The following is a 21,957-nucleotide window of genomic DNA, read 5'->3' as shown; positions in this document are numbered from 1 at the left end:
AGTGTCAGTTATTGCCTGATTGTGCAGGGATAAGCAACGTATCAACAGTTACTGGATCGATACTGGACCTGTATATTTCGGACAGTTTCTTCTCCTTTGTGAAGGTTTCCATCCGAATTAACAACGAACATGTTTTGTATTACTGCTGCACTAACGAAATTACGTTGACATGATTTGCTGAAAACTTCGAATGAACTATGTCTTGAACAAACTCTCAAAACTTGTTGTTCTCTATCTTGTTTTAGTAGAAACTCAGCTGTGTTTTATTGAAAATCCGCGAATCTGATTGGTTCTCCCACTGTTTTCTATTCGCCGATTGAAAAAAGTCGCGCACGCGAGTAGCTCTTTAAGCGGTAAATTCTTGATTTTTGTCTTCAAAGTGCACAATATTGAAGGTTTTGGACTGCAATCCTTAAGAGTTTTACTAAAAAATTAGACTATCCCCTCGTTTTCTATGAGCGATAGTCAACTCGGCTGCGCCTCGTTGACTATTTGCTCATAGAAAACTCGGGCTCGTAGTCTTATTGTTAATTAGAATACGCTATACGCTCACCATCTTTTTCAAGATCTTATTCTTTGGGCGTTACACGGCAGAAATGATATTTATAGACCGGCATTTTGCAGCTGTTGTTACATTTTTTTCTCAGAATGTGATCTTGCGGTTTATTAAATGCATCACCTATTCGTCTGTAATCTGCAATATGGTCAGTGACATAGGCGAAAACGTTTCGCAAGTAAAAATGTTTTTGAAACTGCGAAGATTCATCTTTGCGCACAAAGGTTGGGAGAAAGAGATTCGAGGCCGGTTTACGCGATAAAATATTTCTTTTGTACCAAAAGTGTTTCTCGGTAATGGTTGTAGAGTCAAGTTTTTTTTCTTAGACTTTAAAATTGTTTTCATGAAAAAATTGGCATGTGGAAAAAAAACACTCAAGATTTATAAAATTTAAAACAACGACAACAAGGAGAAGTGGAAATTTCAAGTGCTATGTAGTCGATGAAACCTTGCATGCTTAGCTTATTCAGTAGATCATTGTTAAGCAGGAAAAAATTATCCCTTGAAGTTATTATAAGAAATTGAACTTGCCTGATAAACTAAAGAAGCTGTTTTCTGACCACGACCGCCTTTAGCAAATAGCTGATAAATGTCCTTTCAACAGAGCGACGCAGAAAACCGCCAGACTGAGGTAGACTGAGTTGTCACTTACTTCATTATATAGTTTTGTACAAGTTCATTAGTATATTAACGCAATGGCGGCATATTGAACTGATTTATTATTTACATATTTGAAATCTGTGTACTTGAGCGAGAAGAAAGCACTCGTTAAACTTTATTTATGCTCAAGATCTTAATTGTAAGAAAGTACGCTTATAATTAAACAGGTCATCATCATTTATTGTGTTTGTCCGCAGTATAATTATCGGTTTTCAGAAGTAATGAACGTGTAACACGCCGGCCTAGCAGTTTGAATCAGAATATTTGCAATCAATTAACGATTTATGTAGTTTCCATCATCGTGGTATCATTACTTAAACATTGTTTTCTCAACCTAACGTTGTTTTTTGCAGTCATTGCATTCAAAAACTGGAATTGGGGCGCAATTTCCCCTTTTAGGGGGAACGGTTTTTACATTGGAACACTGAGTACTTTTATATGTTATTTTTGAGAATAGGCTCGCAGTATGTTTTACAAATTCTTATTTGACCTATTTTCTCTTTATCAATTATTGAAGTACTGTACACTCTTTTACTGTACACAACTTTCTTGGAAGAACGTTAAAACCAAAAATGGTTTTAACGTAACATTTCTAGCGTTGAAGCCATTTTCCAAATAAAAAACCCTGCAAAAAATAAGTCATAAAATGTGTCACGGCGCAACCTTTACGCGAAACTTTGCTGCGTGTTGTGAAATTTTATACATATAATGCAACTGATGAATTTTGTCAAGGTGAAACATTTTTGCTTATATTTATAATTAAGGCAACTTTCGCGATAAAATGCATCGTCAAACGTAGCTGGCTTATATAAAAAGCCCTTAAGCCAAGGTGAACAGGCGCCTATTTTCGCGCTCTAAATCCCTCCCAAAAAAAAATTTAAAAAAAAAAAAAACAAAAAAAAAAAAAAAAAAACTAAACTCTTGGTCTTCATTTTCACATTTCCGAAAACAAACAATAAATAATACCTTATTACGATTACAAACGATTTTATCGATTATCAATTTCATCGATTACACGTCCCCCACTCAAGGGAGGTTTAATTTGTTATTTGACCGGAAAAATTTCGTACTTGTGATACATCCCCTTAAAAAAAAAAAAAAAGACGAACGCCCATCGCCTTATACGTGAAAGCCAGGAAGTTCTCTTTCTGAAGATCCACATTTCAACTTTTAAGTAACCACCCCAAAAAAAAAAAAAACAACAAGTCATCAGAGTTAGGGAAGTGATCACCAAATACAAATTGACTTGACATGTCAAAAATTTTGCCGATTAGTTCCATGACTTGTGTGTGAAGAGTAGGAAGTTGCCATTGCCCCTAACTTTACTGAGCACGTCAAAACTGTTTGACAATTTTTAAATACTCTTAAAAACCAACCTTTTTTCAGTGACAGTTTTCAGTGACTCCAAGATACCCCGTCTGGAATAAGGAGCTTTATTCCACAAAGAGATGAAGAATAATCGAACATGCATGATTTTACACTGGTACACTGAGTAGGTTCTGCGCTTTCTGGAGTTTCAGCGGGTCTTTTCAAATAAAGTTAATACTTGTAACACACTGCAAACATTAAAATTTACAAACCCTGAGGTCAATGCAATTATAAACCGAATTGGGGCAAATGTAGAAAAACAATATCCTCTTTATTATTATGTATATTCTCGTGAACATCACGTGTAGTACCCAAGTTGTTATTGTAAGGTCATTGGGTTATTCAACTTCCCGTATCAAGCAAATTATCACACGTCCTGTCTGTCCTATTTGAATCTGTGCCAACTTGACGCACGAGTTGTTTCATGTCAGTAACTGCATCCCAACAACGAGAGTGTTTGCTTTACACTGATATCCGTACGTTACCCCGCGAGTCAGGCGGTCTACAAACTGAATGGAGTGGAATCTTTTTTTGGTAAGTAAATACAAAAATATCTGTTTGTTAGGATTGCGGTAGCTTCGCCGCTGGAGTCGTCAACAAAACCACATTTAGCTACGCAGGCTAAAGAAGTAATCGATTGAATTTAACGTTTACTCCGGCTGAAATCGATTCTTTTGGACTGTATAACAGCGTAAATTTAACCGAGATGAATATCGTTTTTAACAGACCCGCTTCTGTACGCTTTGACGGATCTCACAGTATTTGAGAGAGCCAAGAAAGTGACGATCAAATTGATTTATTGGGGTAAGCTAGCGTTAACTGCAAAAAGTTGTTATTGATTATTTCGCTTTCTGTTTTTCCGTGTGTGTTTATCAAGTTGAAAAAAATTTGTTAGCTGTAGGAAAAGCGATAAATAATAATTGATCCTCCCCTATAAATACGGTAGCAAAACAGATTGAACAAAAAAAAATCCTGCAAAATTCCGATAATAACTACCAGCAAAGAGCTTATATTTGTTCAAAGGGGTGAGGCTGTTTTGGTGGGCTTAAAAATTTAAAAATGAAACATATATCACATTTGGAGTCAGGTCTGAAATAGAGTTGGCCAAGAGAAATTTTGGTCTAAGATAGGGTAAAGGTTTCATTATGCGCGCAAAATATCCTCGGCCTCACTCAAGTTTTCGGCAAGTTCACCCCCAGCTACTCCTCATCCGGGCTTACCCCTTGCCTGTCCGTAACAGACTGCTCTACTCTGGCTCCCGAGAGGATTTCCTCTTTTCCACTTCTAGTCAAGTTTGAACTAGAAAGCGGCGTAAACGAGTCGCAAAGCTTATCAGCGTCAGTGGAAGAAACCTCTCGGACAGGGTCAGAATTATTCAACTTCTTTAGAAAAAAAAAATAGTAAAACAATGAACAAATGGTAATAATTTAATGCTTATTCGGCGCAAGTTAGCATGTGGATATGTTCAAATGCGCCTTACATCAAATTAATTAAAAACCCCAAAACGAAAAATAAGACGACTACTTTTTCTGGGTATAAGCAAACTCACATGATATTCATAACGTTAATCATGTGACGCATCCAGTCTATTTTAATCTGGTCACGCGGTAAATCACTTTCTCGGAAAAAGGGAAATCCCCCAATTCCTCACGCAAATAATTCAACTTCCGTCCGTCTATTGGACTGCATATAATAGCTTTACTCAGGTCAGTTTTGTTCAAATGTTCTGCCCACCCAAACATTAAATTGCTTTGTATTTTAGGGTCTTTAAGTCTTAATGAAGAGTATAACTCGTAACCGATGTAGGACCCTGTATGTGGTAACTGAATACAAGTAGAGAATACCAGGAGTTTCAGGTAGGTATTTATTTTGTATAACGCATTTATACATACTGCGCTGATGAATAGTTCGGGTTGTGATTCGTTTGATGTCCATGCTCGTGAAGATTAGGACTGTCTGGCCAATATTATGAACTATGTTCACGGTTTTTGAAAAAGAAAATGACTCACTTTTCGACAGCTTGTCAGTAATCCGGTGATCGAAATAAATGAGGCACAACAAAAACGAAAGATGTTTTATTTGAAATACCTGATCAAGTCGACGTTTCATTACGTAGATATGGCTTTGAATCGGTCGCAGTTAGCAATTAACAAAAAATATATTTAAGAGAATTATTCACGATATAGAAATAATCTATCTGGTTCTCTTGTCTGGTATCATATAGAAATTGAAAGTTGTTTAAAAGAAGGAGACGAGAACATGAAAGGCCGATTCTGTGGTTTCGAGTCTGACTTATGAACATAAAAGCAGGTTTATATAGTACCGGTACTTTATCATGTATAATCTCTTACGTTTATCATGGTAGGAGACTTCCTTAACTTAGCAAAGCGGCGAAAACTACTCAGAATGGATACACAAGGGACCTCTGTCTCTGCGGTCCTTCTTGGAATAAGGGGAACCCCCTTCTCTGGGTGTTTACCATTTCTCGGAATCGTTGTAGCATCACTAAGGGACGGACCATTATTTTTTTGGAGGGGGGGGGGGGGATGAAAAATATTGAAAAAAATTGTTTGCAGGGCCTGGAACGACAAAATAAATTGTTTGCAAAAGCGATATATATAACAAAAATAGTAAGAATTTCGAAAAAAATGTTTGCAGAGGTGCATAAACTAAAAAAAAAGTTTGCAGAGGAAAATTTTTCATCCCCCCCCCCCTCCAAGAAAATAATTGTCCGTCCCTAAGAGAGAATTCGTATTCTTTAGATTATACTATGCCTAATTAGGGACCGGTCATGAAGTACAGGGGGGGGGGGGGGGCTATGAAAAATTGGGGTTAGGTCACTATTTTTCAACTGTCAAAAAGGGTTAGCCTGCGTTGCAGACGAACTAAAAAGGCCAAGGATTTTGTGACACGTCCGGCTGCAAAGCAGGCTAAACAGGGTGGATCAGGAAAAATAATGCACTGCATTAGGGGTGGGTCATGGTTAAATTATTCATTTAACGGCATCCATAATAGTGCAAAAATTCTATCAGAATGCCTAAACATCGTTTCTGATGTTCTAAAAATCTTAATTTTTCCGGGGGAACATCCCCCCAGACCCCACTACTTTGCTATATACCAAACGTCACTAACTTAATTAAAACCACCAAATATTGTTATCCCTTTTTGGCTGGGGGGGTGGGCCACTAGGTTTTTCTGTGCAGATATGATCAAATCCCATGGGATAATAGACTCTGCCCTACGTGTGAATCAAACCAAATTGAAGACGAATTTCATTTACTTTTCCATTGTACTAAATACTGCAGTTTTAGAGATGAATTTTACCAAAAAATAGAGAATCAAATACCAAACATAACACAATTACCTCCTATGCAAGCCACCAAAAAATTAATGAATTCTGATAATTATTATTTAAATACTCAACTTATGAAGTTCATTGTGAGATGCTTATCTTTACGAAATAATCTTCTATCGAATGAAAGTAATGTTACACATACATAATCTCTTTTTTCATTCCTATTACATGATTATTATTGTTATAAGTTTTGCTTTAGTTTAGTTGTACGCTTTTGCAATACTGTATTTACTTATAGTCATGCAAATAAAGCTTGTTATTGTATTGTTGTGCCACTCCAGGGGTGGGCCGTCCAATTTTGTCAAATAACTCGGGGGTGGGCCACTGAAAACCAGTACTTAAAAAAAAACATTGCTCCCCGCCCCCCTGTACTTTATGACCGCTCCTTTAGACAGTTTGAATTGAAGTCAATTTATGAAACGCATGGCTAGTTTGCAGGATTATTATGGCTTACTTTTCTGAGAAAAGTCACACGAAAAATCAGCATTGCTCGTGGGAAAAAGGGAAAATATCCGACTAAATTTCCAATTTTACTCAAGTCAGTTTTGGATCATTGTTTTGCCCATTCAAAAAACAAATTGCTTTGTTTTTAAAAGTCGTGATTATGCGTGTAACCGAGGTATGATACTTTCTCGTAGGTCACTGTGATAGAATGTAACTACTGTAACTGGAGTTTCGGGTAGGTAATGTTTTTTTGTTTATCGTTATTATATACTGAATTGATGAACAATTGGGATACTGTAATGATTCGATTTAGCGCCCTGGGCGCTTATTTACTTTTGGCACCTTAAGGGAGGGCGCTTATTCGGGACAGGGCGCTTATTTAATTTTTTTGCGAAACAAACAAATGTTCAAGAGTTAAGACGGAATCCACTAGGAAGTCGAGTAATATTTATTAAAGTTGGACAAGAATCAAGTACCAGAATAATTTAAACCCTATTGCGTTATTTCCTACCCTTAATAAAAGGTAAAGATGTAAGTAATTATCCCTGATAACACCAACAACAACTTCTTATCAGAGTCTGAGAAAATGAATTTCAAAGTTCACAAGGTATAGGCAAAATCTCACTTGTAGCCATTTTGTAAATTCGTCTTAAGCGATTCAGTGGAATTCAGTGAAACTTCGAACTTTGTTTTCGATGTTTGGTGTTGTTAGAAAAGATTTCTTTTGATAAGATATTTGAAGCAGTAACAAAAAAAAAAGCAATAAGGTGGAAATAATTCTGGTACAACAATTTCTTATCAGAGTCTGAGAAAATGATATCCAAAGTTCACAAGCTATGGGCAAAAGCTCACATCTTTTAAGCGATTCATGGGAATTCAGTGGAACTTCGAACTTTGTTTTCGATGTTTGGTGTTGTTAGAAAAGATTTCTTTCGATAAGATATTTGAAGCAGTAACACAACTGAAAGCTTGCAATCAGGTGTAAATAGTTTTGGTACATAAGTTTGTCCAATAACTACTCGAAGTCCTGGCGGATTTCCTCTTAATCTTTTCGACGTCGACGACTTCAGTAGGGTCAGTTAGCTACAATAGGAGCACTTTTAAGAATAGGTTCACGTGTAAGAACGGGGGCCCTTTTAAAAATGCGGGCGTTATTGGAATAGGGGCGCTTATTAACAAAAACACATTCGAAGGGGGGGGGGGGGGCGCTTATTGGAAGGAGGGCGCTTAATCGAATCATTACGGTATTGGTTTGTTTGGTGTTGTTGCTCGTAAAGAGTAAGACTTTCTGTTCAATATTTAGCAATTATTGGATGAGGCTGACTATGATATGGAAAATTATGCAGATCGAAGAGGGTGTTATAGTATTAACACCCTCCGAGATCTGCATACAAGTCTTCATATCATACGAAAGCCGAATTCAATAATTGTTTCATTATTCATTTAAAATATTTCCAGAGCTCTAAAAACAAAAAAAAATTGCATTTGACATGTTTGAATTGGTTCTCACTTCGGCGTAGAATTTCAGCAAAACCGTGGCCAATTCCTCCACTGTCGCTGTATTTTGGATGTCAAGTTCTCCTAAAGATAGGCTTAAAAAATCAAGTGACGTCCCTTCGAAGCACGTTTTGTGTTTTTGCTATCTTTATCATTTAATAATTTGGAAAATGTTTGGTCTTATTTTCCTGTGGACAAAACGCAGTGCTTATGGGCGAGAAGACAATTTTCATACCTCAGTGATCATTTTCGCGCTTTCTAGCTCTACACTATCAAAGCCGCTGCTACGTGACGTCAATCGTCCAATCATGTTTCTATTATTGGACGATTGATGTCAATCGTCCAATAATTATTACGTCAATTGTCCAATAATAGAAATTTGCTCGGTGCTAGGCGGTTCGTTGGAATTAGCAGAGGATTGTACACCAATCAAAAATGACGAAATATTTTGAATGAATAATAATGTGATTTAGTCTCCGGTTAGCCATGGTTTAGACTTAAAACACGTCTACCTAAGCCTTCATTTAAATAATAGGCCAAATTTTAGACTACGAGGTTGTAAAAAAGTCCTGGTGCTAATTTTGTAGGTGAAATGAATTGGCTATTATAAAGTAAAATATTTTGTCTTACGTAGTTTCAGCTATGGCGGAGGATCAAGCTTCTTTACGCTCTGAAGGAAAACTAGATTTTGATGATGAGACTTTAAGAGGTGAGGAAGATTTTTATAACATCTAAATAGCGCACCTTAAAAATGGGCGATAGTTTGGGCTAACAGTTTCCGCGTGATCGCTTGTGGAATATTTTTGGGGCACACCGTTAAGAAATATGACACCAAGAAGAACAGTACGTGGAATGCGATGTTGACTTCAGGAATAAGGAAGAGTATTATCGGAGAAATTGGGTTACAGTGGTCTGGGGTTAAAATTTTCTTCGGGTTACTATGAAGGTCCTAAAAAGGGGGGGGGGGGGGTGGGGGTATAAATCTCATTTTCCCAGTCCAAATTTTGCCCAAATTCCATTTCCTAGCCTATTGTTTTCCTCAATTTTTAAAATCCCAGTCCCTGTTCTATTGTTTTTCTGTGATTCCCAGTCCCAGTGACCCAAATCTCATTTTCGCAGTAAAAATTTGTCCAAATCCCAGTTCCCATTTTACCGACCCTCTGCTACAAAGTATCAGGTTTTGGGAAGGGAGAAAAGATCCACTGGGGTTAGCTTCAGTTCCAGGGGGGAACCCTTTGGGGGATTTCGGGGTATAATCAAGGGAAACCAGTAGGTCAGTTGGAGAACGGACAACAAAAACAGAAAAGAAAAAGAGACAAATAACAAAAGTGAACATGTGGAACGAAGGAAAGCAGAACGTAGATTCTGAGAGTAATTCGTCCACGAGAGAAGTCTGTAGATTCCACTTGCAGATACACCTTCTGACTGAGCGGAGTAAAATTCAGGGAATAATCGGTCGAGTAATTTCAAAATCGACCGAGCGCGCTGCGCGAGGCTCATTTGAAATTACGAGCTCGATTACTCTCTCCCGACACGATGTCCAATTACTAATTAATAGTATCACTAACAAAATTCGAGGTAAGAAGTCTTTGAGAATCTTTTTTGTGTGAAAAGGTCATAGAGTGGGGAAACAGCAAGAAAGAACCCGTTTAAATGCGCGTGATTGGCGCGCGAATCAATGGTGTAGATGTCCAATTACAGGTATCCAATTTGAAGTTGCTCAAATTGGATACCTGTGGTTAATAATAAAAATGCTATTTTTGTTAAGCTCGGTCATAAATAGTCCAGTCCCTGATTTCTCTCTTCCGCGCGCCCTTTATAGCGGTTGAACCCACTGGCGCGCAAAGAGGGAGTACAGGATAATTTGTATGCGCATGCTCAGAACGAACCAATCAAAGCGAGGATTGTGGCGTCACTTGCTTGGGACGCGCGCGCTTGGTTAAAAATGCTCGCTCGAATGACGAATTCAACTACGCGACCAAGCGCGCAAATAAATGCAAGAACAAACTTTGCTCAATTGCATCCAAAACCAATTCAATAAACAGCTACAAGGGGTCAGCCTCTATAAAGGGCGCGCGGAAGAGAGAGTTCAGGGACTGGACTAGGTGATAAATAATGATGATCAGTTATTCAACAATGACACGAGCATGGGACAAAGAAAAAATTCTGAGTCCCCGACGGGAATCGAACCCATGGCCTCCCAGATGCCGGTTGGGCGCTCTAACCAACTGAGCTACGAGAGACATTGCATTCGACATTGCTAATCCTAGCAGTATACAGGACGCGTGTAACATATCAACCTAGTAAATGGCCCAGGTCACCACGAGTCTCTCGTAGCTCAGTTGGTTAGAGCGCCCAACCGCTGCTGGATTCGTAAAGGCGCCATTTTACGGCGGAACAACTCATATTGCACATTTTACGGCGGAGCAACTCATATTGCATGGGAGTCGAAACATCGCGGTTCGTCGACTATTGGAAATTATATTCAATTCTGGCACGTTTATGATCGAAATAAACGGGCTAAAATAGAACTTATCTTTGGCATTTTCTTTTCCAGAAATGTCGAGTAATGCATGAAGTTCGTCGATGTACTGCTGGGCAACGCAGTTCGCCCATGGTTTTTGATGGATTTTCTTAGGAGTGTTTTCACTCGGAGGGGCCAAAGGCCGTTTTGATATGCCATCGGCCCAACAAAAAGATGATATAAACACTTAAAATTCGTCTTCTTAAACGTGTTGTGCGAACAGAAAAGTGGAACACATTTGCATTTCTTGTTCTCCGAGCGTGTTGCGCGAAGGATAAGCGGAATACATGTATATTTCTCATTCTTAAAGCGTCTTGCGTGAAGGATAAGTGGAATACATGTGTATTTCTCGTTCTTAAAGCGTGTAGCGAGAAGGATAAGTGGCATACATGCATATTTCTCATTCTTAAAGCGTCTTCTCGTTCATAAAGCATGTTGCGCGAAAGATAATTATTCGTCGGGGAGCAATAGTTCAACTGCTTGTGGCCGGGTATTCTGGGCAAGTTTCGCCGGAATCGCACAAAGAAAACAAAACCTTCTTAAAATCCCGCGACAAAATTTTCCGCCATTGCTTCTGCCAAGGTGACATATGATTGGTCGAAAAATGTTGTACGTGAAGCCTGCCCTACACAGCCTGCGTGCCATTGTTGAACAATACATCTCATTGGATACCTGTAATTGGACACCCAAGTGATCGCACGCCAATGACGCGATAAATAGGCACGTGCAGAACCAATCAAAATCTAGAATTTTGTTATAGATACGATTGAAGATGAAATAAGATACCCAGGTGTTCGCGCACAAATTACGAGACTAATTAAAACTGTAACAAAATTCTCAAACGTGATTGGTTATCAGCAGCGGATGACAGTTTACGCGTCATGCTTGTGTAATTGGACAGTACGTGTCATTTGCGCGCGAGTTCGTTCTCGAGACCAAAAATGCGGGCTCGGTCCGCTCTCGGAGACCACGACTGTATAGCATCTGATCTGATTTGATCTGATCTTAAGTCTGTCTACTCCATTTTGGAGCATAGGCCACTGGCAAAGCTCCTCAATTCCCCTCTGTCCCTGGCCGGGCAATTTTTTTTTACGCCCACTTCAAAATGGCCGCCACTTACGGTCGTCGACTGGTAACTAATACCGGTTAGCCTGCTATGCACTCCGGTTAGCCTACTATGCACTCTGGTTAGCCTACTATTCACTTCGGTTAGCCTACTATGCACTCCGGTTAGCCTACTATTCACTTCGGTTAGCCTACTATGCACTTCGGTTAGCCTACTATTCACTTCGGTTAGCCTGCTACTATGCACTTCGGTTAGCCTACTATGCACTCCGGTTAGCCTACTATGCACTTCGGTTAGCCTACTATGCACTTTGGTTAGCCTGTTTACGGTTAGCTATCGATACTTGTAAGGGAAACACGATATATAGTTAAAATTTACGAATTCTGGGAGCCGGCTCCCGGTGGCGTAGCGGTATCACACTTCGCTCTTCATTCCACCCCGGGGTACATTATATTGAACATTTTCCTTTTTCCTCTTTCATAAAATTCGAAAAAAAAACTAAGTGTCTAAAGTGGGCGTAAAAAAAATTGCCCTGGCCGGGCGTTTCATCTGTTTCCAGGATTAGCCCTTTGACTGTATAGCCCGTTCTATATCCCCTCTAGCTGTTAACTGTATAGCATATCAATTAATAATTATTACTATATCACCGTTTCCTCTTTAGCCATAGCACAAGTGTACCTCGACGAAGGTAACACCGAATACAAGAAAAAAGAAACTTACAATGCCATATACTTCTACACTGAAGGAATTCAAGTGAACTGCAAGGATGACAACCTGAATGCCAAACTGTACAGCAACAGGGCAACAGCTCATTTCCGTTTGGGTAAAATATTGTTTGTTTGTTCCTTTTGGTTTATTAGATTTAAGTTCTCTATCTAAAACACTTGTTTACTGATTCAAATTTGTTCCAAATTCCAACTCCATGGCAATCCAAAGTTTGTCTGACGTGCAATTTAACGGGTTCTTTATTGACTGAATATTCCTTTCTTATATTACAACAACAACTTTACAAAGTTATTTTTTTCTCGAATTTTGTAATTCAGTGTTCAACATTTCCTTTGCAAAAGCAAGCTCCACTTACTTAAGGTGTTGAAACAAATGTTACCATTATAGAATTAAGTGGGGGGGGGGGGGGGGGAGATCGCGTGCGCGTGCAAAGCGACGGCGGGCTACGCTGGCTAGAATTAAGTTCGCATTCGGTTGTAGATAATTCTCGAGTTAAATCAAGTTAGTCTTATTCATTTCATTTAGAATGGCTAGCGCAGATCCAGGGCAATCATGATTTCGCTACTATTACAATTTTGAAAGTGAATAATTCAGGGTTTAAAATCTAATACTTTCAAAGAAGCTCACTTTTCTGACACTTTGCAAACAAGTTATTGTACTTAACTGAAATTTTGTCAGCCAAGCTCTTACAGATTAATATGTAATATTTCTCCTAAAAAAGCTTCTTGCAATTGCTCGTATTCCCTTGACTGAATTGCTACAAGTAAATATTTTCATAGGTTAAATTATACCAAATGTGCAAACTTATGACGCCACAAATTCAAAGGGATTACGAGCGATAAATAGTTCGTCAAATATGAAAACAGTTATCTTCCCCCAAACCATGCTTTCAATCATTTATTAGAGCGGTTTTCATTTGTTTTGGCGACGGAGCGGTTTGGAACGTGGCCGTGGGGGGACTAAGACTATCCCAAAAATTTCGGCGGGATTCACATTTGGAGTAGCTTTTATTTTCTGACCGGTTTCCGGATTCTCTGATTATTGTTCGAAGGCCATACGAACGTTGCTGATCATTTTTCGAACTTTTCCAAAGATAAACGAAGTTTTCCCGAGACTTCCAAATAAGTTTCGAAGATGATTGAACTCATCCAGGCGACGGAAAACCTGACAAACCAATTTACGCTGCACTCGCGATATTTTCGGCACCAAAACGTGCGGGGCAGAGCCCCCCCCCCTAATTTCCGTTTGCTTTGCCGCCTATGAGTTTAAAAACCTCGCGCACTTTCTCATCCAACCAGAAGTAAGCCTTCTCCTGCCTTGACCAAAACCAATCACGACTCGCGCGCGCACGTTTTCCTGCGCTTTGTTGCGGCTGCATGTATTTACTTTGAGTTTTGACTGGTTCACTGGATTGTCTGTGTCCATTGTGTTTGGCCAGTGATTAATTTGGTTCTGGTTTTACGACACTCAATTCACTCGCTCTATGGGGGCCCGGGAAACGCAACGCCGGCGACAAAATAGCCACCGCGCCTTCCAATACTCGCTCTATGCTGTCAATGAATTACTCTCAAAGGAGGGAAGACTCAAAATAATAGTTTCTAAGACAAAAAAAAAAAAAAAAAAAAATTAAGCAAGGATAGACATGGAAAAATTGGCAATTTTTTTGAAGATGGACAGTTCGCTAAATTTTAATTCTTTTTGCTAGGAAATTACCAGGAAGCACTTAATGATGCAACAGCCGCTGTTGAGTTGGAACCAACTTTTATTAAAGTCATAGAAAGAGGTGAGCTCTCGCGATCGAAGAACATTTTTGTTGACTTGTGAATTGAAAAATTGCTGTTAACAAGCATGTGTGTGTGCCATAAGAAAAATGTAAACTTTTCGCATAGTTTTAGGTGTAGTTTCACTTACTTGCGTAATATCGGCGATTCATATATGGTTTTCGCTAAACCAAAGGCGTTTCACCTACTTTATGGGATAATGATTAAAGGCTATCTAAGGCCAGTGGCAAACGGACTTTATTTAAACTGTTTAAGAACAACAGGACAACGTTAAAGAATATTAATTATTATACCGTATTTCCTCGATTAAGCGCCGCCCCCGATTAAGCACCGCAAATGAGAGCAAATGCATTAACAGTTTAACGAGTGCCTCCCTCGAATAAGCGCCGCGTTCATTCATAGTAATACGCGTTTAACTGAAGCATCGTCGAACTAAATTGTTTGAGGAGTAAAGCTAAAACAGAGCAAGTACGATACAACTCAATCTAAACCAGCTTAGAGAATTTGTTCGCATCGATAACAATTTTTTTTTTTAAGTTTTGCAAAAAAACATACTGCACTCCGTTTGAATCTTCTTCAATTTTTGCCCATCCGTAGGTTCTTTTGTGTTTGCTGTGGAATGTCTCTTTGCTGTTAAAAGTGTAATTTTTTATATTTTATTACTCAATTTGGTGGTCATTTTCTCAGGTCTAAATTTGGCTAAAAGCCGTGACACAGTTCCTTTAATTGCGCGGAGAATTCCTGTTTGGACGTTTTTATTTTGAGTTGTACATGCTTATATGTAAAACTTTGGTCCAAATTTTATCGTTTCGTTTCTTAGGAGCAAATGCTTGTGTGCAGCTACAACGTTACAAAGAAGCCATGGCCTGGTGTGAGAAGGGATTGGCAGTATCCTTGATTACTTATACGTCCCTTGCTATGCGCTAACGTACAAGTCATATTACCTTTTAGGATTCTAGTAAAAAATAGTTAACTGTAACTTTGGAATTTGTTTTACTAAACAAGTTTTCTGCTAATTCCAGGACTTTTAAAACTTTTTACGTGTAAAGGTTTCCGGACACGTGGGGTCAAGACGCAGGGACATGTCGCGCGACGGGGCGACATATGTGTGTTTACTGGGACATGTAACAGGGACGTGTGTGGGGCTGTAGCGCGACAAAATCACATGCAGTGTGCGGGGATTGTCGGCGCTGTCCCCCGTGTGTGCTGATTTTTTGGCGCGTGCCACGTTCTTGCGCTGTCCCTGCCTGTGCCGCTCACGGTGTCCGTGCCTTCGCAGGGACCTGCCGCAAATTGTCCCGCTCTCCCCCGGACAACACATGATTTTGTCGCTGCTCTGTTGCTGCGACATGTCCCCTGTGCGGAGACCTTAACGGTTTTCGAGGCGTTCTATATGTTAAGGCGAACAACCAATTGTTTCATTGCTCAAGCAAATCGTTTTCGGTCTATTTGTGTAGATATAGACGAATTTGAATTTTGACAGAATTGAAATAGACCTCTTCCGCATTACGCTTTGATGCCCGCAAACCAAAGGGATTGTTACCATTTTTCGTAGTAGCGTATACCTGGTTTTCACTAGCGACGCAAGCACTGCACAAGCGCAAGCACAAGTGGAATCACGCAAAAAAGACAAATTTTGATCCTTGTGCTTGTCTTCCGGCAAGCACAAGCAGAAGCATCAAAATACAATGCGCTTGTGCTTTTGCTTGCGTTGAAGCCGTTTTCACGGTGAAATAAGAGCTGTTATCCTTGTGCTTGTGCCTGTGCTTGCGCTTGCGCTTGTGCTTGCGCTTGTGCTTGCGCTTGTGCTTGCGCTTGTGCTTGCGCTTGCGCTTGTGCTTGCGCTTGCGCTTGTGCTTGCGCTTGTGCTTGCGCTTGTGCTTGCGCTTGTGCTTGCGCTTGTGCTTGCGCTTGTGCTTGCGCTTGTGCTTGCGCTTGTGCTTGCGCTTGTGCTTGCGTTTGTGCTTGCGCAGTGTGCGTGCGTCACTAGTGAAAACCAGGCTTATGCCGGAAAGGTCTATTGAACCGTTTTTTTGTTTTATTTTTTATAAATTTATTTAAAGCAAGCTATTGAAATTAGGAAATTAAACAAATTATGATGGATATTTTAAAATTATTCTGGTATACCATTATTATCAGAATTATTCTGGTATACCATTATGCTCTATGTCTGTGTTATTCTTATTCTAAATAATATGTTGTGTGACTTGACCTTAAGGAGATTTACAAAAATTGCAAGGCTTTACAAGATTTATGGAACAGGTGTTTTTCTGAACAAAATACAACACAAGACGCTAAACCACAGGAAACTAAAAGCATGCCAGACACTCACAACCTCAAATGCAAGGTAACTATTGCCAAAACAACAAATTTTTGTCGCTTTTTTAAACAAACGGTGTCAAAATAAGTTATTTTGCTTCACACTGTTTCTCCCTTTAGAAACGTAAGGAAGAATTGTCTTATGGACATGTTGGCAACGCATATTTTAACTTGGGAGATTTTCTAACAGCCATCGACTTCTACGAGCGTGATCTAAAGATTGCCAAAGAAGTTGGAGACAAATTGAGAGAAGGGACAGCATGTTGTGAGCTTGGCGAAGCTTATTACCGCTTGGGGGATTTTAAAACAGCCATTGACTACTTTAAAAGTGTTCTAAAGATTGCTAAAGAGGTGGGAGACAAAGCAGTGGAAGGTGGGGCCTATGGTAACCTTGGAAACGCTTATCATAACTTGGGAGATTTCAAAAGAGGCATTGACTACCATGAACGTGATCTTAAAATCGCCAAAGAAGTTGGAGATAAAGCCGGAGAAGGAAAGGCTTATGGTCATCTTGGCAATGCTTACAACAATCTGGGAGATTTTAAAACAGCTATTGACTACTACGAACGTCAACTGAAAGCTTCTAAAGAAGTTGGGGATAAATCCGCGGAGGGAACGGCTTATGGTCATCTTGGCACTGTTTATTGCGATATAGGAAATTTTAAAACAGCAATTGAATACCATGAACGTCATCTTAAAATTGCCAAAGGAGTCGAAAATAAAGCAGGGCAAGGGATGGCGTATGGTAACCTTGGCAACGCCTTTCACAGTTTGGGAGATTTCAACAAAGCCTTAGACTACCATAAAAAACATTTGACAATTGTCAAAGAACTGGGAGACAAAGTAGGAGAAGGAAAGGTGTATTGTAATCTTGGCAACGCTAATTACAGCTTGGGAGATTTCAAAACAGCTATTGACCTCCATGAACATAGTCTAAAATTTGCCAAAGAAGTTGGAGACACAGTTGGCGAAGGAAGGGCATATTGCAATCTTGGCAATGCATATCACAGCTTGGGAGATTTTAAAACAGCAGTTGACTACCATAAATTGCATCTAAAAATTGCAAAAGAAGTGGGATACAAAGCCGGAGAAGGGAAGGCGTATGGTAATCTTGGCAACGCATATGACAGCTTGGGAGATTTCAAAACGGCAGTTGACTACCATAAATTGCATCTAAAAATTGCCAAAGAAGTGGGAGACAAAGTAGGAGAAGGAAACGCGTATGGAAATCTAGGCAACGCATATGAAAACTTAGGAGACTTCAAGACAGCCATCGCCTGCAATACACATCAACTGAAAATTGCCAAAGAAGTTGGAGACAAAGATGGAGAAGGAAGGGCTTATGGTAATCTTGGCAACGCCTATCGCCGTTTGGGAGATTACAACACAGCCATAGACTACCATAACAAACATCTAAAAATTGTCAAAGAACTAGGAGACAAAGCAGTAGAAGGAAAGATATACCATTGTTTTGGCAACGTTTATTACTGCTTAGGAGATTTCAAAACAGCCGTCGAATTCTATGAACGTGCTTTAAACTTTGCCAAAGAAATTGGAGACAAAGCCGAAGAAGGAAGGGCGTATGGTTGCCTTGGCAACGCACATCACAGCTTAGGAGACTTTAAAACAGCAGTTGACTACCATGAACGTGATCTAAAAATTGCCAAAGAAGTGGGAGACAAAGCTGGAGAAGGAGGGGCTTATGGTAATCTTGGCAACGCTTATGGCAGCTTGGGAGATTACAAGACAGCCTGTGACTACCATGAACGTAATCTGAAATGTGCCAAAGAAGTGGGAGACAAAGCTGGAGAAGGAAGGGCTTATGGTAATCTTGGCGTTGCTTACAAGAACATGGGAGATTTAAAGACAGCCATCGCCTGCTATGAACGTCACCTGAAAATTGACAAAGAAGTTGGAGACAAAGCTGGAGAAGGAAGGGCGTGTGGTAATATTGGAATCGTTTTTTGCGACTTGGGAGATTTCGAGTCAGCCGCCACCTACCATAAACGTCATCTTACAATTGCAACAGAAATTGGAGACAAAGCCGCGGAAGGAGGGGCACATTGTAATCTTGGCAACGTCTATCACAGATTGGGAGATTTCACGACAGCCATCACCTACTACGAAAGTGGTCTAAATATCGCCAACGAAGTGGGAGACAAAGCTGGGGTGGCCAGATCACTTTACTGTCTAGGAACGAGCTTTGAATCACAAGGGTCTCTACCAAGGGCACTTGATTGTTTTCATTCCAGTGTGGAAATGTTCAAGGATATTAGGCATCATCTACTGTTTAAAGATGAGTGGAAAATCAGCTACCGCGATATGCATAAAACTGCGTACACAAGTTTATGGCGAATCTTGTTAAAACAAGGCAAGGTGGTCGAGGCTCTATTTGCTGCTGACCAAGGACGTGCACAAGCTCTGAATGATCTTATGGAATTGAACTATGAGTTTGAAACAGCTTCCATTTCCTCACATACACCGGAAAATGGTCCATATGACTCATTTAGTTTCCTCCCGCCGAACACCGTTTTTATAGCAACTGGGAAACGAGAAATTGTTTTCTGGGTTCTTCAAAAGGAAAACGATGTGGAAGTAAGGAGAAAGGAAATCGTTAATAACAGTTTACCTGATTTGGACAAGTTCTTGCAGTCTTTAAATGTAAATGCTTCTGAGGAGATTGGTGCAAGAGCTGCCGTAAACTGCGAGAATCGCTCATTAGATAAGCTGGAAGATGAGTTGGCAAATGAAAGGTCTCCTCAGACACGACCCAATTCTGTTCCTCTGCAAACAACTGCTTTGAGAACATTTTATGACTTTATCATTGGCCCCATTGCTGATTTGGTTCAAGGTGGTGAACTTGTACTGGTTCCAGATGGTCCGTTGTGTTTGGCTCCATATTCTGCTTTTGTGAACCCTGATTCAAAGTTCCTGTGTGAGTCTTTTAGAATACGAGTGATTCCGTCCCTTGCCAGTTTGAAGTTGATTGTAGATTGTCCGGATGATTACCACAGCAAGACGGGTGTGCTTCTAGTGGGTGACCCGTGGGTACAAGAGGTTTTATGTCATGGGAAGATCTTAGAGCAGCTGCCATGGGCCAGAAAAGAGGTGGAGATGATTGGCAGAATATTGAACACTGCACCCCTTATTGGAAGAGAGGCAACAAAGGATGAAGTGTTAAAGCGAATTTCCTCGGTTGCTCTGGTACACATTGCGGCTCATGGTCGTATGGAAACAGGAGAAATTGCCTTGGCACCCAACACTACAAAAACATCTCAGATTTGTGGTGAAGAAGACTTCCTTTTAACAATGAGGGATGTAATGAGCGTTCAAATTCGTGCAAGGCTGGTTGTGTTGAGTTGCTGTCACAGTGCACGTGGGGAGATTAAAGCTGAGGGAGTGGTTGGCATTGCACGTGCGTTTTTGGCTGCCGGTGCTCGTTCAGTTCTGGTGTCCCTATGGGCGATTGATGACGAAGCCACTCTGGAATTCATGAAGAGTTTCTACTCCTACGTAGAGAAAGGAAGAAGTGCCAGTGAATCCCTGAACCTAGCCATGAAGTGTATGAGAGAATCTGACGAGTTTAGTGAAGTGAAGTACTGGGCTCCATTTGTACTCATTGGCGATGACGTCACACTGAACTTTGATGGCGGCGAATAGATGTCTTCAAATGTAAGTAGCCCTTTGTTAAAGGCTGTTATGATAAAATGAGGAAAGAAAATTAGACTTAAACCCTATTCTGTCGTATCTTTCTATGAAGTTCTTGGGTTTGTGGTGTAGGGGGGGGGGGGGGGGGGAGGGCAGAGCATGCCACCACAAAGCTCCAGACCCACGAGGCAGAAAGAGGTTAACTTCTTTTAAATTGTCCTTAATAAAAGAGATCAGTAATACAACTCTTTAACGGTTGTGACTGGAATGGGTACTCCAAACTTTGATGAGAGACTTGGTTTAGTTTACACTAATTGTCTATTAACCATCTTGGATATATTTTTCTAAGTTTATTGACCTTTTTCGCCTTTTTTCCTCGTAGTTGCGGAACCTGAACATAGCGTCCACAGTGCTGGATCTTGATCCTGATTCCTTTTTGTGAACATGATGAAAAGTCGCCTTAATTCTTTATAGAGAAAAGGTCTCTAAATGTTCAATAGAAACCGTATTAGATACAATAAAGTGTAAATAGATTGTAAGGCTCCCGTAGCTTTGGGGAATCCCCGAAATAGTTTTCTTATTGATTTCATGTAGGTTGCTAAGTTCTACAGTAGAACCCCGGTAACTCGAATTGTTTTTCTTTTCCCTTCAGAGTTCGAGTTACCGGGGTTCTACTGTATTATCTTTAAGGATGATGCCGTCCCTTTCAGTACAATGCAAGCAGACTAGATATTGTTTTCATCGTGCATGTAAATACGTTTATACCAGACAGTTTGTAGTGATTTATCGTGACGGCACTTTTAAAACTAACCTCGCCGGCTAAAAATATTGGCGTTCTATTCTGTTCCATGCAAAATCTGTAATTTACCTTCCTAAGCGAAATCATCCCCTTCCATTTCTGGAGGGTAGAGTGGGGAGGAAGAAAATAATCACTTGCAATCGACCCGATTTCAAAGTAAAATTTTCATATTTAGATAATCTAATATATACACCAATCTCATTTTTGTGTTTTAAGAAAGGTTCGCGTGTTTTTCAGCGTTTGGCCTTTGGCGTTGTAATCTCAGACTAGAGTAACTGGCTTGAGATATACAAGAGCTCTAGTGATCATGAACCGTAAAAAAAACGCAAAATTATATTTTTCTGAAAGTGAAATAAAGTTAAATATATTGAGTGATGATAATGAATCTGTTTAGTTACTCGCGTACGAACATTTTCCATAAGATTAAATTGTCCACTCTCTTGTTTGCAGCGGTCTTGCTGCTTGGTGACACCAACTCTCCAGGCAGAGGTCTCGTGAAGAAACTAAGGGCGCTTTCCATTTGTCAGAACTGGCCGGCTGGTTCGGTGGTTTTAAATGTGAAATGGGTTGTTTCCACGAGATTTTCCTACATATCCACCATAACAGTGTCTAATATTTATGCATTGACTGATTTGACAGGACAAATCTGACTGACAAAAAAATTCTGGTCTCAAATACTGAGTACCAGTACTAATGAAAAGCGCAGTAATTCACAGACGAGTATAATTATATCATTTATCCCCGTTTAACGGTTGCCACTTAAGATTTGTATAGCACAGTCCGGGTGGGGGACACCAGTAAATTTAGGAGAGGTGTATGCCACGAAGGCGCCTAAACCCTGACGCTATTCAAGGACGAGGGAAATGAAAATTGATACCCTTTTTAAGGCCTAAACTCGTAGAAGGACACCCTTTTCAAGGGAAAAACAAAAGCAAGGTACGGCGTGAACGATCCAAATAACAGCTAACTTCGGACGGCAAAATCACAGATCTTTATTTTAGAATCACTTTTCTAATACTTAACAGAAAATTCAGTTTTAGCAGACCATTTCTTTTCCTTTACACACTGCAGTTTTACTTGGCAGAATTTAGGTACCCTATCTAAAGATCACACCTGATTCACAAATCACAATGCCCTGATACCCTCGACCGAGAACCTCGAAGACCATACCCTCTTCCGCGGCACATACCTATCTAGCACATATATGGACTAAA

At 40.0% G+C, this 21,957-nt stretch overlaps 1 protein-coding gene across 5 annotated transcripts; it reads left to right on the top strand.

The window, feature by feature from the left end:
* The first annotated feature begins 3,309 nt into the window (after positions 1-3,309).
* Positions 3,310-21,124, top strand: LOC144662990 (uncharacterized). 5 transcript variants are annotated; one of them, XM_078523915.1, is made up of 10 exons: positions 3,310-3,388; positions 4,347-4,440; positions 6,578-6,618; positions 8,515-8,589; positions 12,132-12,293; positions 13,902-13,979; positions 14,798-14,865; positions 16,217-16,324; positions 16,417-19,968; positions 20,327-21,124. In XM_078523915.1, exons 4-9 carry the CDS (start codon positions 8,523-8,525, stop codon positions 19,954-19,956), a joined length of 4,023 nt encoding a protein of 1,340 aa, XP_078380041.1. In that variant the 5' UTR covers positions 3,310-3,388; positions 4,347-4,440; positions 6,578-6,618; positions 8,515-8,522; the 3' UTR covers positions 19,957-19,968; positions 20,327-21,124. The 5 variants fall into 5 exon arrangements, with proteins under 5 accessions (XP_078380041.1, XP_078380040.1, XP_078380038.1 ...); XM_078523914.1 differs by having other exon boundaries at positions 16,199-16,324; XM_078523912.1 differs by having other exon boundaries at positions 16,196-16,324.
* The last annotated feature ends 833 nt before the right edge of the window (positions 21,125-21,957 follow it).

Source organism: Oculina patagonica, chromosome 8 (assembly GCF_052425735.1).
Source record: "Oculina patagonica isolate OP01 chromosome 8, crgOcupat, whole genome shotgun sequence".
Taxonomy (NCBI): domain Eukaryota; kingdom Metazoa; phylum Cnidaria; class Anthozoa; order Scleractinia; family Oculinidae; genus Oculina; species Oculina patagonica.
This window is presented reverse-complemented; position numbering and strand designations above follow the sequence as displayed.